This window comes from Lepidochelys olivacea (assembly GCF_965140295.1).
Source record: "Lepidochelys olivacea isolate rLepOli2 genome assembly, chromosome: 15".
NCBI classification, from domain to species: Eukaryota; Metazoa; Chordata; order Testudines; family Cheloniidae; genus Lepidochelys; species Lepidochelys olivacea.
This window is the reverse complement of record NC_140425.1, coordinates 29,145,238-29,161,427: the sequence shown is the minus strand read 5'-3', so window position 1 is coordinate 29,161,427 and position 16,190 is coordinate 29,145,238. Positions and strand designations below refer to the sequence as shown.

At 47.8% G+C, this 16,190-nt stretch overlaps 1 protein-coding gene across 1 annotated transcript; it reads right to left on the bottom strand.

Moving 5' to 3' along the window:
• Positions 1 to 1,947: 1,947 nt before the first annotated feature.
• On the bottom strand, positions 1,948 to 15,895 carry CCDC63 (coiled-coil domain containing 63). Its single transcript, XM_084648728.1, has 11 exons — positions 15,800 to 15,895; positions 14,812 to 14,978; positions 13,903 to 14,092; positions 12,319 to 12,438; positions 11,583 to 11,764; positions 10,579 to 10,760; positions 9,000 to 9,220; positions 5,664 to 5,738; positions 4,238 to 4,430; positions 3,217 to 3,414; positions 1,948 to 2,118 (listed from the first exon to the last, which is right to left on the bottom strand). Exons 1-11 carry the CDS (start codon positions 15,812 to 15,814, stop codon positions 2,003 to 2,005), a joined length of 1,659 nt encoding a protein of 552 aa, XP_084504854.1. The 5' UTR covers positions 15,815 to 15,895; the 3' UTR covers positions 1,948 to 2,002.
• Between the last annotated feature and the right edge of the window lie 295 nt (positions 15,896 to 16,190).

Below are 16,190 nucleotides of genomic sequence, written 5' to 3'. Positions count from 1 at the left end.
GTGCTTTTGATGGCAAAGCAGGGCTACCCTGCCTCCTTTTCCAACAGCTACGACTACAGCTGTTATGACAAAGCTGCTGCCTTGAGAGCACAAAGACATGCAGCTATTTTATCCTCTCAAACCCACTGGTGCAGGCTCCCTTCATTCACACCCCTCTGGAAAACCCCCTGCTTCTGCAAAGCGCACAATACTGCTGTCCCACGTGGCTACAAAACCATCACCATCCGAAGTGAGAAATCTTTCCAAGCTACTGCCATCTCTCTGGATCTCCCAGGCATCTTGTCAGAGTCTCATCTGTCCTTGGAACAGGAACTGTGAGTGAGATGTTCAAAAGCATCTAAGAGGCTTAGGCGCTCTAGTCCCCGTCCCACTGACGTTCAATGGCACCACTGTGCTCCTCAATCACTTAGGCGCTTTTGCAAATCCCACATGATTTGAGATTTTTTCATGCACAGTGCCAGGCATCCCACTAGCAACCAGGGATTCCGATCTCACTTTCCCCCAAGTAAATTTGGAGTCATTCCCCTGAAGTCAGTGGATTTATGCCGCAGCCAACTCAGATCAGGATTTGGCTGAAAAACCTTTGTCCCATCTGCCTTTGGAGTCCAGTTGGGATCTTAAGCAAAACTTTAGGTCCCTTTATTATAGCATTTACTTTATCCTTCCTGCTGGCTTCTCTGATTCCAGGGGGAGGCAAACCGTGATTATCATCTGACAAAGTGGGTATTCACCCACGAAAGCTTATGCTCCAGTACGTCTGTTAGTCTATAAGGTGCCACAGGACTCTTTGCCACTTTTACAGATCCAGACTAACACAGCTACCCCTCTGATACTTGATCATCATGTGCTTTCCATTTGAGCAACTATGGCTGAAGGGTATTGCAGAAAGGGAAATCTCCTTGCTCTGTGCGCTAAGCGATCAATGTCTGTTTCAGACTGGAAGATCAGGCAGTAGCTAGCAGTCAAGCTGGTTGCTTCCACTTTTGAGCTTTTCTACAGTAATAATAGACCACATAGTTCTTATACAGAGCTTTTCATGAGTAGATCTCAAAGCACTTTACAAAGGAGGTCAGTGTCCGTATCCCGATTTAACAGATGGGGAAACCAAGGCACAGAGACGTGGATGTGAGTTGCCTAAGGTCACCCAGCAGGCCAGTGGCAGAGCTAGGATTAGAGCCCAGCTGTCCAGAGTTCCACTCAAATGGTTGATCCACTAGACAACAGTGTCTCTCCTGCTTTCTAGTTTCCCCCCTTTTGTCTAGTTCTCTGGGATTCTCGCCAGTGTTTGTCTACAGACAGAATATTTGTTAATTAAAAAAAAAACCCACAGAAATGTTAAAAATCATGGACCAGATCGAAAGCTGGGGTAAATCAGCTCTATTGAATTCAATGGCGCTCTACTGATTTACACCAGCCGAGGAGCCAGCCCCACGTACTAAGAAGTGAGAGGCAACCACGGTCCAATAGAAGAATCATCTCAGGTCTGAAACACCTGGAAGTGCAACATCAACTCAGGCCTCCATCCTTTGGTTTAATGTGTGGGGACTTTAAACAGGGGCCTGCCTGCTCTGTGTGGATATTGATGAGCCCATGGCAATTTGCACAGGCAGAGGAGATGGAGAAGTGAGGTCATGCCCACCTGTGGCCATTAAATGCCGATGTACTTAGTGCACCAGCATTTTGCAACACAGAGGACGTTAGTCCCGGTGCCACGGCCAAACTGTTGTGAATGATTGTTAGACAACTGCTGCCCTCCTTTCCACCCCAGAAATGGTTGCATTTCTTTATATGTGATGCCTGCCTTTAATTGGTAGAGCTTCGTTTAAGTTTGTAAAAGGCTTTGGGATCCTGCCGGATGGCAAAGCCTATTGTAAATACAAGACAGTACTAGCATTCCTGAGACTTAAAGTTAGCTTTGTTTAAATTAAGCACAGAATCAGATTTTGATTTCAAGTGAATTAAGAACCTATTATTTATACCCAGTGTATTTGCTTTTCCCCATCTATAAAATTATCCCTCTCTTCTTCTCTTTGTCCAGTGAGATCCTACTGGACTCGTCCTTCTCCAAGTTCCCAACAATCAGGCTGCGCAAACTGCCATGGTCCAAAGGCCAATCAACTGTTTCAAAAGAAATTGGGATTATTAGGGTGAAAAATCTCTCCAGAGCTTCAGTGAAAGTCCTAACTTGTCACTGCGCTTGCTGCAAACCCACACTTTCTGATAACTGTGTCAGAAGGCTGCTAATCTCATTAATACTATGCAAATCCAGGGGCCCATGGAGTTTCACCCACTCACATTAGTGTTAAATATTGCCCCGGCTCTGCTATTGCATTTCATTCCCATGGCCATCTGAGTATAAGGGTGCTAAGTCCCCAGACTGTCAGAAATTTGCCCACGCCAATAAAGCAGTGAACCAAATCCTGGGTAGGCAATGAGCCCATTCATCTCCCATTGACTCCAGCAGGAACTGCAGGCACTAGGGAACTCCCAGCATTTGGCCCCATCTTAGAAACTATGGGGCCTGATTCTGTGACTCCATTCCTCCACTAGAGGCAGGGGTGGAGGTGACTTTTAGCCACCTTTGCTTCCCTATATTTTGGGGCTATAAAGGATCCCGTTTCGTCCCTGGTTTAATTTAGAGCAGTCCCAGGGCTGCTCTTATGCTTCACTTCCCCTGGCCACTGTGAGCCCTGGGAAACAGAGAACAGCCATAGTGCAGTGCACTCCAGCCATCCCATCACAGGAGCTGGGAGCAGGGCTGGTGCAGAGCCCTTATGCCCAGCAGGGCAGCCCCCTCCACAGGGGATATTATCATAGCATCCTTTCCACCTGCTTTAAGGCTTCTTTATGCCAGGGCAATGTAGAAGGGCCTTGGCGTAGTTGAGAATCAGGCCCAGCTAGATCTTTTAGAACAGACTCCCAAGGGAAGTCGTGAAAACCCCATCACTAAAGCCATTTCAAGCCAGGCTAGATGGAGCATTAGCCAAGATGTGAACGTATTGGCAAGTGGGTGGGAGGAGACAGTTATAATCCCGGGAGCCTTTTCCACCTCTGACTGCTATGATCCTGCCATTTGATTCATATTCCCCATTTGGTCCTTTTGCAGTCTCCTTGCTTCTGCCCCAGCCAGGCCTCTATGGTTCTGTTCCCATGTAAGATAGGTTCTGTTCCTGTGAGCGATAGGTAGCGTCTGGGAGAGAAGATGTGAGTACTTACCATCCTCTACGTTCTCTACTACATGCTCTATGGTAGGGGAAGATTGGGGTAATTTCGCGGCATCTGTACTTTTAAGGAGTCCGGTGCCACCCAAAAATGGATTCAATAAAGGGAGCGAATCCTGCTCTCCCTCGACCTCCTTATAGCGCAGGAAGGATTCAATGAGCAGGAGATCATTGGTTTTCTTTTCTATGATACCTGTGTGGGACAAGTTAAAACTGATGACCCCCCACCAGATTAGGGTTGCCAACTTTCTAATCGCACAAAAACAAAGACAGCCTGCCTTAGCCCCGGGCCCCCTTTGTGCCACTGACCAGACTTTTAATGGCCTAGTTGGCAGTGTCAACCGAAGCTGCCAGGGTTTCTTTTTGACCGGGTGTTCCAGTCAAAAATTGGACACTTGGCAACCCTACCCCAGACCCAGGCATAAGATACTGTTCATTCCGAGCCCACTTCTGGCAAAAGCCCCACTGGAAGGCAGGAGCCTGGGTTCTATTTCAAGCTCTTGTGTGACATAGGTTATCACTGGGTAGGTGAGACCTTGGGTTTGTGGGGCCCTATACAAAACATACTAGACCCTATGGTCCCCCCCTAGAGACAAGAATAGAACTCAGGAGTCCTGGTCCCCAGGCTTCTGCTCTAACTAGTAGGCCACACTTCTTCCCAGAGCGGAGAACAGAATCCAGGCTCCCCAGGCCCACCCCAACCATTGGAGCGCTATACAAAAGAGACCAGGTCCCACATTCCCCTGCTAGAGTCAAGAATAAAACTCAGCAGTCCTGATCCCCAGACTCTGCTCCAACCCCAAGAGCCTACATTCCCCTCTAGTGCCAAGAAGAGAACTCAGAAGTTCAAGAGCCCCTTGTTCTAGCTACTAGACCCACACTCACTCCCACCATAAATGTGTGAGTGACTCACTTCTCTATCAGTGAGTTTCTCTGAAATACTTTGGGGTTGGTTTTGGGGTTTTTTTTGGAGCTTTACTAAAATTTGGGCAAAGGAAAAACCACTAACAACTCACCAAAATACTGCATCAGGTTCAGATCCGTGATCTCCCCACTCTCGCCAAGCTGCTCCATTATCTTGGTGTCCTTGCACTGTATTTGTTTAAACAGAAAGTCCACAGCGGATTTGAGCTGGTCCAGGACCTTGCTGCTCTCTTTACAGGTGTACTCGTACAGGTTGGCCTCTTCGGTGGTTTTCTTCAGCTTCTCCTAGCAGCACAAAGCAAAGCCATCCTAGGAGTTATCTAGGCTACAGGGCTTGAACCATGTACAAGACACGGGCCCAAAGCGAACCCCCCCAAAACTGTGCCCCATCCGAACACCCCAAACTCTGTTTGCAGCTCACTCAGGCCCAATTTCAGTTTAGGGTTGAAGGGTTCAAGGAGCATCTCCACACAGAAGGTGAGTGTGAAAGACACTGAGCACAAACCAGAGTGGAAAGGTTTTGGATTGATCTCGTCCCCGCTGTAATTCTACTGATGCCATGTGTCTGGGGGAAGTAGCCCTCTCCTGGCAGCCCCTTGAGGATGACAGAATCATAGGACTGGAAGGGAACTTGAGAGGTCTTCTAGTCCAGTCCCCTGCTCTCCAGGCAGGACTAAGTATGCAGGACATCACCACCAAGTGTTCCCTGAAAGATCATGGAGCAGGAGATACTCAGCACTTAGGAGTCAGGCTAACAATGCCCCACTTGTCCCAAGTAATCTCAATAAGTTGGGAGGCTCCAGGTGGCTGGGAAGGGCCACTTGCGGGGAAGAATGAGCCAAGGGCTCCATGAATTGCATAGACTGGGGGCCTGGGGTGACTGACCCTGAGCCCATCTGACTTGGAGGGTGGTCAGGGTTGGTGTGCAGTTCCCAGTCACAAGGTGAAGCCTGCGCTCACAGAGCCCGCTCCAGCATGCTGAGCCGGAGGGGTTTCAGACAGGGGCTGAAGGAAAGGGCTGGCAAAAGCCAAAGCAGGGTCCTCTGCTGGGCTAAGCCTATCCCTGCCCCCTCGGCACACACTGGTATCAGAGCTGACAACAGGGGAGGGAAGCGACGTCCATTGTCGTCAAGGAGGGTCTAGAACTAAGGGCACTGGAAGGGGCAGGGGCTGGACCGGAGGACCCCGAACCGTGGGTCTGCACCCCTGTACACTACAGAGCTCTGAACCCCACTAGGGAGAGGTTTTCAGGGGTGGCCTGGAGGCAAAGGGGCAGAGCAGGACCAATGGAGGGCAATGGCCATTCTCCTCCATCGGGGGGGTAGCATTCGGCTTCAGAGGCTGCAGCATTGGCAGTGAAATAACTCCTTCTGCCAATGCCCATACGGATAAATCCCAGTGCATGGCCAGGCCATGCAGACGGCATCCAAGGGCCCAGAATCTGGCCCATACAGTACATAGCGTACTGCCAGGAGGTAAGTCACGGGCTAGCGAGGCTCTCCCAGGACAGCTCCTTACCTCCATCTTCTTGAGACTGGTGTTGCTTTTGTCATCAGCAAACTTCTGTTGGGATTTTAAGTCAAGAATTTCATTCTGCATAAAATATAAGCACATAAGACTAATAATGAGGGCTGCCCCACACTGCTGAGCAAACCACATCCTGGGACTTTGTATGTAGTAGTGTCATGGATTCATCTGTACACTACCAATGACAGTGTCTGTGTTACACCCTCAGCAGGGCTGATTACACGTAGGGTCTGCTTCCTGCAAAGTTCACTTCCTGCTCTCATTAACCCTGACTGCCAATGGGCTTGCGTGGGAACAAGACAGACCAGAGTATGGCTCCTTGTCTTTTTCCACCTTCTGTTAAAATAGTCCCTTCCAAAATCAAGCAGGATTTTCTGAAAGCAGCAGCAAGTCCTAGCAGTATTCCCTCCCTGGGTGTGGGAAGAGCAAATGGGAGAAAAGTTCTACTAATCGCTGCAAATTCCATTATTCTGAGCTCACATCATTGCAGCTTGAAAAATGTGGGCCAGTTCCTCATCGGCTGGTGTAAATCAGTGGGGCACTGCTGATTTACCACAGCTGAAGATCTTGTCTTTGGTGGAGGGCCTGAAGCTCAAGGGATCGGTCATCAATCATTCTCTGCAAGGTATCTATCACCTTAGGATCCAAGTGATTGGAAACACTTTGGGGCACGACCATCTTTTTGTTCTGTGTTTGTACAGCCCCTAGCACAAGGGCACGTTTGTACAGCACCTGACACCTCCTAGGCACTACAGTTATACAAATAATATATAATAAAAAAGTGCTTCCACCCCAGTGCTATACCCCTAGTGGAAATGCCAGTGCAGTCCCTTGGAATGTTTCAACCCATCTATATTCGTGTCTGTTGGATTGAACTGGAGAACCAGTAGTCCTAGGATCCAGTAGGACCAGTACACCCGTGGCTCTGCTCCAAAATGTAGTGACCAGCTGGAACCAGCTGAAAAATTTAAACTGGAGAATAAAATCACAAGAGATCATAAACAGCCCCATTGTGCTGTTCAACTCCAAGAGTGAAACGAGTGTTACAAAGTCAGCATAATGGATTTGTGTTAATTGCTTTCAACTGCCAGTCTGACGGGTGACTAGACCAACCACCCAATGCCTGATGGAAGCGTTCCGCACCTGGAAAGCACAGAGTATAGCTGCCAAGCATATGTTATGCATCATAAAGTTAAGCAGAGTGTGAGTCCCTAATGTTCAGTTTTCACCTGCAACGAATACATTTGTTCTTGCATTGGCTGCATGAATTAGCCACTGCTTAGGACACGTTTCCAAACAATCAGATCACAGTCACTGCTTCCTAGTTAGAAGGCAATAAAGGAAACATTTTTGGTTAGTAGCCAAGATATTTCTTTCCCACCACTAGGCTTCCCTTATCTCCCAGGCACAAGTATCAGGGCTGAAAAAGTGTTTTCTTCTTTAGTGCCACACAAACAAGAGGAAGTATTGGGAGGTAAAGCCTTGGAACTAATCCCTTCATCCCGGGGAGAATTAACTATCACTGACAGCTAACACAGAGACCACTATCTCTAGGTCACTGGTTCACATCCAGGTCAGCAGTAACTGAAAGGTGACATCAGTCCAAACCCCCAGGGGAACAAGTGTCCGTAACACCAAATTCTCCACTAGACTGACCCCATTGCGGAAGTTTCCACAGAGCAGTGAAGGACTAATTGGCCTTGAGGACAGAAATCTTTCTCCCCCGCAAGAGTGGTCCCTCCAGATCTGGGAGAAGGCATACTGGCAGAGCCGCTGCACTGCCTATGCTGTACCCTGTTCAGCAGGGGAACACACCTCTTCTTTGCTGTCATCCTAACACACTCCCAAGCACTAAATCCCCACAGAAGATACACTTTAAAGCCCATCTTCTGAAGAAAAAGGAAGCAGAAGAGATTGGCTGCTTTGCCAATTCTGCTGTGTCCAAACACAGACCAGCAGCAGCCTCTCCCTACAGTCCCACTCTCTTTGGCTGTGCAGAAGATGGACCCACCAGCACCCTTCCCCTAAAGATCTCAGCAGCAGAGCCTGGTGGAATAATAATTCTAGGCCCATTCTGCTCAAACACAGGCCAGAGAGTAACAGAGCCCCACTGGTTTTCTCACCATATTTTAGAGGTCCAGATACGCTGGGCCATGTGCCTCTGGGCGGCACAGAAGTCAGTATGGCTACACTGGGGAGCATTTGGCCAGCTATTCTCAGCCATGCATCTCTACTAACAGGAGACGCCATAGCCACTGGGGAAAACCTGAACAGCTGAGTGTTAAGGCGTGTCTTGAGTCTCTGGGAGACCCCTGACCAGCTATGTGCAGTATGGGGCCCCATTTTCTCTGGAAAACAATCCTTTGTAGCAAAGTAAAACTTTCTCTGAAAGGCTTCATGCTTCCACCCTCCTGCCACGCCTAACCTGTCCATTTGATGGGTCCCTCCCCAGCTCCCAGTCCTCAGTAGGCTGAGAAAGTGCAACATGGAATCCCTTCCAGCTGATCCTGCTTTTATTTAACCAGAATGCATGGGGAGGCTGCAGTCCGCAGCAGTAACAGACAGCAGTTAAAGCATATGAATTAGACCATCATCCCACAGCTGCAAGGAGGCTATAGAACACTCCATTTACCCATCAAACAAACCAGAGCTTAGACAGTGGGCAAAGTAAGATCTGGGGATCCCGTCACTAGGGGCTGGAGTGTAGAGTCTATTCAGTTCGAGTTTGGATTTGATGAAAATTTTATGGCAGGTGGGGAGCCAGGTTCCCAGGCAGGACAGAAATACCTTTCCACTGACAGAGGTAAAAAAACTTCTCTCTACCACCAAAACCTCAAACCAGGGGCCAAAATCCTGAAGTCCTCCGGCACTCCTGTCTCCCACAACACTCAGTGGGAGTCTCGCCCCGGGCAAAGTCCTAGGAAGAGCTTCCAGGCTTGATCCCGCCCAGTAGAATTTTCAGCACCATTTGATGTCACATTTCTGTGCACATTTCCAGTGATGACCACTAAAAATAACATCAGATCGGGTTTGGTCAGCTTCTCATGCAGCAAACTCCCCCAGCTCCGCACAGCTACTGAGCATCACTCTCTTGCAGTATCTCCTCTGGGTACAAGGTGGCAGCAATGAGACGTTGATTCTGTCTCCTAGACGAGAGTTCCTTTCTTTGGATACCCCATTTATGTTCTAAAAGTCACACGCCTGCGGTGGGATCGGCAGCTGAGGCCCTAGCGTGGGCGGCAACAGCTGCAAGAGCAGAAAGAAGAAAACCTCCGTCTAAAAGCGAAACGGCAGCGTGAAGGGTGCAGAAAAGCAACCGGAACTAACCTGAATGTCCTGTGTCTTCTTCTGCAGCCTCTCCATTTCGTTGTTCAGCTCGGTGACGTAACTGAAATACGCAAAGTTCTTCTCCTCTTTCTCGATGAAATTTGTCACCAGCTGGCCAATGTCCCCGTCCTCGCTCAGCTTCAGCAGGCGCATATAAGCCACCTCGTAGCTCTCAAAGCTTTCGCCTTTGCTCTTTCTGGCCCGCTTGCTTGACTTGAGGGCTGGAAGAGATCAACGGCAATGCAAAAACTGCTGGGGCAGCAAACTACCTCTGTTTCTTGTCATTTCGTTCATGCCCATCACCGGGCAAACTCAAAAGAATTCACCTGAAAACACTGGGGATTAAATTCATGCCCCCCCAGGGGGAGCGCGGAAAGGTTGGGGCATGGAATGCAAACTCAAGAAGGCCCACAAAACCGATAGCAGGGCTGGAGAACGGGACATGCCAGAGAGACCAAGGGAGAGGATTTAAAGAGACTAAGGATACATCTACACGGCAGCTGAGAGTTGTCAAAGCACTTAAAGATAGCAGTGTGGCTGGGCACCTCGGGTGAACTTCTGCCCGACACCCTGGCTACGTACCTAGGGTGGCTAGCCCAAGCTGCTAGCTGGGCCGCCGTGGCCACACTTCTATGTCCTGAGCAGACCTAGCGCACATACATCTACCCGACCTGGGATTACACCTTCCAGCTGCTGTGTAGACATAGAATAAGGAAACCCAGGGTGGAGCATGTGGCCCATAAGCACCTGCCAGGTAACAGGACAAGTGGAGGATGGGAATTTCTCCCTGAGGATGGCAGGAGAAATTACTTCTGCCCTCAGTCCCATTGGTGCCACCTCACTGAACTCAGCTGAGGCACAATAATAAATGATTAGCCCCCTCTAGTGTACCTAAAACTAGAACCCATTTCCCCTCCCCTGCCAACACCTCTCTCCAGCACCTCTCTCCCTCCTATTGCCGCAAGCTCCCAGAGAATCACAGAGATGTAGGCCTGGAAGGGACCCAGGACACCAGCAGCCCAGGTACACAGCTCACTGAGAGTTGCTTAATTTAAATCCGGAGTAACACCACGGAAGTCAATGAAGTTATCCCGGAGTGAGTGGAGAATCCAGACCACGGTGTCTCTCTATTGGGTCCTTATCCTAGCTTCCCAGATCCAATGGGATTTTTGCCAATGACTTCAGCAATAGCAGGATTTAGTCCTCTGTCGACAAAAGCCCAAATGACCTTTCACATCATCATTACTTTTATGGATAATGCCACCCATTCTGTGGGAGAGGGTAAGGGGCACTCCCTGGTCCCCTGTGAGCAGGGGTTAAACCCCAGCTCAGCGTCCCCATCCCCTCACACCCAGATTCAGTGCTGGGGTTATCGGAGTGAGAGACACAGGGGTGAGAACCTCTCTGGGAAGGTCAAGACCAGGATGGACCCCAATCTGAGTGTGTTCTGTCTTCCTGTTATGGACATTCTCCTCAGAGGACAAGACCCAGCTGACTGTGACCATGAAGTTTTAAGCTGAGTCACATCAGCTTCCATATTGGGGAGAGGAGGGGGGAGGTTTGTTATCCCATATGGTACCTTCTTCCCTTTTGGCCTGTTCCTCAAAGTCTGAGCGATCCACTAATTTGATGAGCATAAAGGCTTTCAGCTTGGTCTCGTGGTCAAAGACACGCTCCAGTTCCCTGAATTCCACATTATACTGCGCGATGTCTTTGCAGCGCCTTTCCTTCATGGCGGAAACCCGTGCCAGTGCTTCCACCCTAGACCCAGCCAGAAAGCACACAACGCGCCCCGTTAACTAGTTAGTCTTTCCTGTGTGACAATCCACACGCATCGCTCCAGACACCGCTTCAACAATTAACTAGCAGCATGGACAGACTGTGGCTCCTGAACAGCACAACTCAGGAGAATGGGGTCCAGAGTCTTTCCCCTTAAGGACATTGGCTAGACTACGGCCCAGGTTAGTAGTCACCAAGCGTTGTGCCACCTTAGCTGCTGTTTGGGAAATGACTTGGTGTGGTTCAGTTTCCGTAGGACAGAAGTTTACCACCCCATAAATCACCACTGCAATGGGCACAGATAGACCCCCACTCCCACCCCGTCTTAGCTAAGAGGCCAAGTGTTTGACTGGGCCGTCTCTACACTGTCCTGGCTGAGGCGCACTGGTAGTGGGCAGTGTGGGTGAAGACCACCCCATTCTGCCTGTCCTACGGATGAGCAGAGGAGCTCAGATTCCAGGCCCACCAATCAGGCATCTTTCCTGGGCACTAGAAAACTCGTCTAGGCCCACATTTTCACTTTGCTTTTGGTGACCAGCTTCGGACATCTAGGGCCTGATTTTCACAGGTCCTGTGCACCCATAGCGCCAGCTGAAGTCAATGGGAGCTGCCAGAGATCAACCCTTCTGAAAACCAAGTCCAGAGTATTTAACACTGAGCGCCCAGAATCAGTGGGCACTTCTTAAAATCTGATCTTAGGTGGATATTTATTAATGAATGAAATGGGCATTTGTGCCCTGGAAAGCAATACCAAATGTACTGCCAAGAGCTAGTGCGGCCTGTGCCTTTTCCTCTCCCGTTTACCTTTGTTCGTATGCTTGGCTGGACTTATCAATTGCAGCGTCCATTGTTTTCCTCTGCTGATCTAGTCTTTTGTGAAGTTTTGAATAGAAGTTGTCAAAAATAGCTTTCTGAAATCGCAGGTTTTCAATCTCTTCTCTGAGCGTGGCATTCGTGGTCAGGATGGTATTGAAACGGACAGTGGTCTGGGAAGAGAGGTTGCAAATGAAAAGTCTGTAAGGGAGGCAGAACAGGAAAGAGGAGCCCAGCTATTATGGGTCAAACAACATAAAACAGGGCTAAGACAAACACAGCCCAGGGAAGTCTTAAGTGGGCCCTCTGGCTACCCTTGTCTTTAATACTGCAGCGCAGCCCACTGAGCCTGCAGGAGAGGCCACTTGGATCAGGACAGAGCTGGGATCTTTTGCTATTGAAATCCACCTGCCCCGTTTCACAGATGATTGGCTGCAATCAACTTCGTTTTGCTGCAAAGTAGGTGTAGCCCTTGGAGCTCCTGGGAAATTGCAAACATTGCCCTTGGATGGACAAGCTTGAAAGAGCCTTGGATGTGCACTATACAGCAAGAGCGATCGGGTCAGCGAAGACAGGAAAAGTCCTTTGCATTGCTTGGGTGAACCTGAATTTTTAAATTATCTTGATAACAGGAAAACATTTTCCAAGCCCTCCACATTCAGGTAGCCAGCTAGTCAAGGAGTAGCAGTGCAAAATGTATCAACAGCTGGGTCAAGCACTTGCTTACATGGTTCAGGCGATTCTCCAGCATCTGAATCTGCTTTTGCAGCCATTTGCTCTCATTCGCTTGTTTCACCTTTGCTACAACCAGTTTTTGAGTTTTGATCTTTTTTTCCATCTCCATTACCTAAAAAAAATAAAAATCTGTCTTTACGTTCTGGATTTTTGTCAGTGTGCTTAGCCATTGTAAATGCCCATGTGTTGACCTGAACTACAGTAATCCACGTCAGTAATGATCTTAAATTTAGAGTGCAGCTTTTATCTCAAACGATCCCTCTTTACAGGCACTGAACTACAAACAGGAGTCACTTTATTTTTATGTCACCACTGAAATATGGCTACCTCTGGGGTGAAACAGCAGCTGTTCAGGGCACAACAACACTATGCAACAGAGTAGAACAGAAAAAGAAGAATATTTTATCATGGTACCTCTTGTGCCGTGGTCCATGTCCACCTACTGTCTGGGGAGCACTTCCTGAAGGTGCGTATAATGAAATGTTTGGAGAAATGGGGAATTGGAAGAATCTCCCAACACAAAGTGGTCAGAAGAATGAAACAGTTGGAGGACCCCTGAAACTGACCCCCTACCAGCACGATGGACAATGATTCCATATTGACTCACAAGGGAAGGTGCCACCTACTGAATCTCCCAGATCACTTCTGCAGCATTTGGGTGTTCCTTGGTCTCCTCTAAAAATACTGGCCAGACCCAACTCTGCTCAGCCTATGAGAGCTGAGGATATTTTTATTGTAAGTATTTGGTTGTTTTTTTTAAATGTCAAGTCTCAGGGCACATAAATGAATGTAACAAAAAACACAGTTTTTGCCTCTTTTCCAAGAAAAACAATGAGAGCAAGCGTGGGGTAGGGAATATTCCCCAGCAAATCCCACACTCCCTTTTCCCCATCCAGACCACCACCTCAAACCATAGTGGTGTATCGGAACACAGGGACCAGAGTCAAACCCAAAGTCACTGGGCAAACTTCCACTGACTGTAACAGGAACAGATTAGGTGGTCCATAATGTCTTCAAATCATGTGGTCTTTTGCTCGAGAGGTGACATTATATTCCAAGGCCTGAGCTGACACATTTTATATACAAATGCTTCAAACACTAGATTCCCCTGCAAACAAACTGCAGACAGGCCAGGTTTTTTCCCCTAAGACTTTAATTATTTGATTCAGAGCTTTATTCCCTTTGGCTATTTCATGCCATGATATTGCCATTGTGGTGTTCCAACTAATTAGGTCACAATCCTTTGGATTACATTATCAATTACAGCAGAAACCTGAAAACTTATAGCCAATTTAGGGTCTAATCCCACAGACACTTATCTGAGTAGTCCTTACTTATGCAAGAAGTCCCACTTACTTCACTGGCACTAATCAGGTGTGTAATGGATGCAGTAATGGAACCCGGGTAACAATCAGTGAATTGCTCTTTTAACAAGCTATGAAATGTGAAGACACCTGAAGCTGCAAAGCAAAGAAAGAGCTACCATCCCGGTAGTGACAGATAGGAGGGCGTCGCTTGTTTTGTGGCTTTGCTAATGTATTTCATGTTTATCCATTTAACTGTTCAGATACTCTACCTTATCATCAAGTTCAGCTATCAGGGCTTTTGTTGCTTTAATCAGAGAATCATATTCCTCTTTGGTCTGTAAAAGAAATTTAAGCTCCATACAATTTCTGTCATCTAACATCATATTTCTCTGTGACTTTGTAAGGCTCAAGAGTAATGCAATCTCTTCATGTTCCTGCTTCAGTGAATATATTTCTTTTCTGTAGAAAAAATGATAAAAATAATATTTGGCACTTAGCATCTTCAAAGCACTGTGCAAACATTATTCAACCCTTGCAATTTTAGCTTCAAGCTTCTAGCGAGGGAGAAATTAGTTTAGACAAATTATTTTAAAAATGTATAAAAGACATTCCCCTCAACCAAGAAAATTAAAAGTTTTTCAAAAAATGTATACACTTCATAGCCTAATCCTGTCCTCTTGCATTTAAAACTCCCACTGATTTCAAAGGGAGTTCTGCATAAGGAAGGATCAAGACCTAAATAAAGCGTCTCTAATTATTCTAAGCAAATAGATTAGTTTTGTGAAAGCAGGAAATTCAAAAGGTTATCAAGAGAATAGTATCATATAAAGAACCCAATCCTGTAGTTTTTGTGCATCCAATATTCCCAGTGGATGAACCTGGGCTGAAGGATTGGGCCCAAAGCCCACAAATGTGTGCTTTTCGGACTACCAATATCATGTAGTATGCAAAACGCAGAGGGTCATATTCCCTGCTGGGGCACAGTGGCATAGTTCTGCTGCAGTCAGAGCAGCTACGCTGTTTTACACTAGCTGAGGATCTGGCTCAGAGTGGTTTTAATGTAACTGTTCCTGGCATAAGTAAGAGCAGAATCAGGCCCACAGAGGACACGTGCAGCCCGGATTTGAAGGTGTCTTTTCTTTTTCAGCCACGGACTAGCAAAATGAAGCTGCCCTTACTCCTGATGGTACATTTGCTGTTGAGCCTTGACACCAAAAGACTTCCGTCTTTCTACCATCATCCGAAATTGCTGCTGCAGCTTCCGGAGCTCGGTCTCAGCCATCATTTCCTTCTCCTTCTCGGTGAATTCCGAAGGGTCACTTCTGGACTGGGACTCTTTCCACCGCTGGGGAAATGGTACATTTTTGCCAACATCTTAATAAGTCACTTACAAAAGTTCAAGTACTAACACTTAGTGCCTATATACAACAACACCTTCTATTAATTAACATTTCCTAGTTCAGCCTCATAGCCATGCTGAGAGCTGGGGAAGCAGTCCGACCCCTGTGTTACAGAGGGGAAACTGAGGAACAGAGAGGGCTCTGTTGTGGCTTTAAAAGCCACAACAGCATTAGGGGGTGTCCTGCAGCTGACAGAAGAAAAAGTCTGCAGGGTCTCTTGGGAAGCACATGCAGGAGCAGCAATTGCTACACTCTTGTAAAGGGTGCAGCATTGCCCGCATGCCTGACTTTAGCAGTTATTGTGTACAGGAGTAGGATGTGGACTTTAGCAGTTATTGTGTACAGGAGTAGGATGTGGTCATGGCTGTGATACCCCCCGTGGGCTGCCTGCCGAACACCACAGCACGCACTAACACTGCTTTGCACCTGGAAGTCCGAATCTCAGGAAGCCGGGTGCCCCCAGGACAGGAGCACAGAAATGTGGGGCGAGGGCTCACAGCCCCTTCTTCCCCCGGTTCCACAAAGCTACCACAGCAACTCAATGACAAAGGATCAGGCCACTGCTGCAATCAGTAGACAATCCTCCTCACTAAAGCCAACATTTATTCATACGAGTTGAAATCCTGGCCCCTGGGAGTTCTGCCACTGAGTTCAATGAGGCCAGAGTCTCACCCATGATCTTCTTGACAGCCGTGGGAAACAGTTTGTGCAGTTTTGCTCATAACCCTCCCTACAGTCTCTGATGTTGGCTTTGGGGATTTTTTACCTGTGAATCCTTCATTGTTTCCTGTTGACGTCAGCCTTCCGTTCTGGGCAGATACTGTGATAAGGTAAACGTAGTGAACCCTCCTCCAGAGAAGCTCTGTTCTTAAAGAAAAAATAGAGAACTAACAGGCTATGTCAGCAGATTCCCTGCACTGACTCGGGATTCAGTCTGTCTCCCCGCCCCAGCCCTAAACCCCTTTATTATCTTTGGCACATGAGCAAATAATCACAGATGGCTGCATGCTGAATAAAAGAAGAACATTTGTAGTGATGTCACTGTGAAACATGTTCCTCCTATCCAGTTTATAATTAGGGGAAGAACAGATGGTTCAAGCCTATTCCAACCCATTCAGTATCTGAGTTTCCATAGAAATCATAGAAAGGGCTCATGT

Coding starts and splice junctions, on each gene's coding strand:
- CCDC63 (XM_084648728.1), bottom strand. Junction 10,761..11,582: donor AGCCAAGCATACGAACAAAG/GTAAACGGGAGA, acceptor GGCTGGGTCTAG/GGTGGAAGCACTGGCACGGG. Junction 3,415..4,237: donor GAACCTGATGCAGTATTTTG/GTGAGTTGTTAG, acceptor TGTCCCACACAG/GTATCATAGAAAAGAAAACC.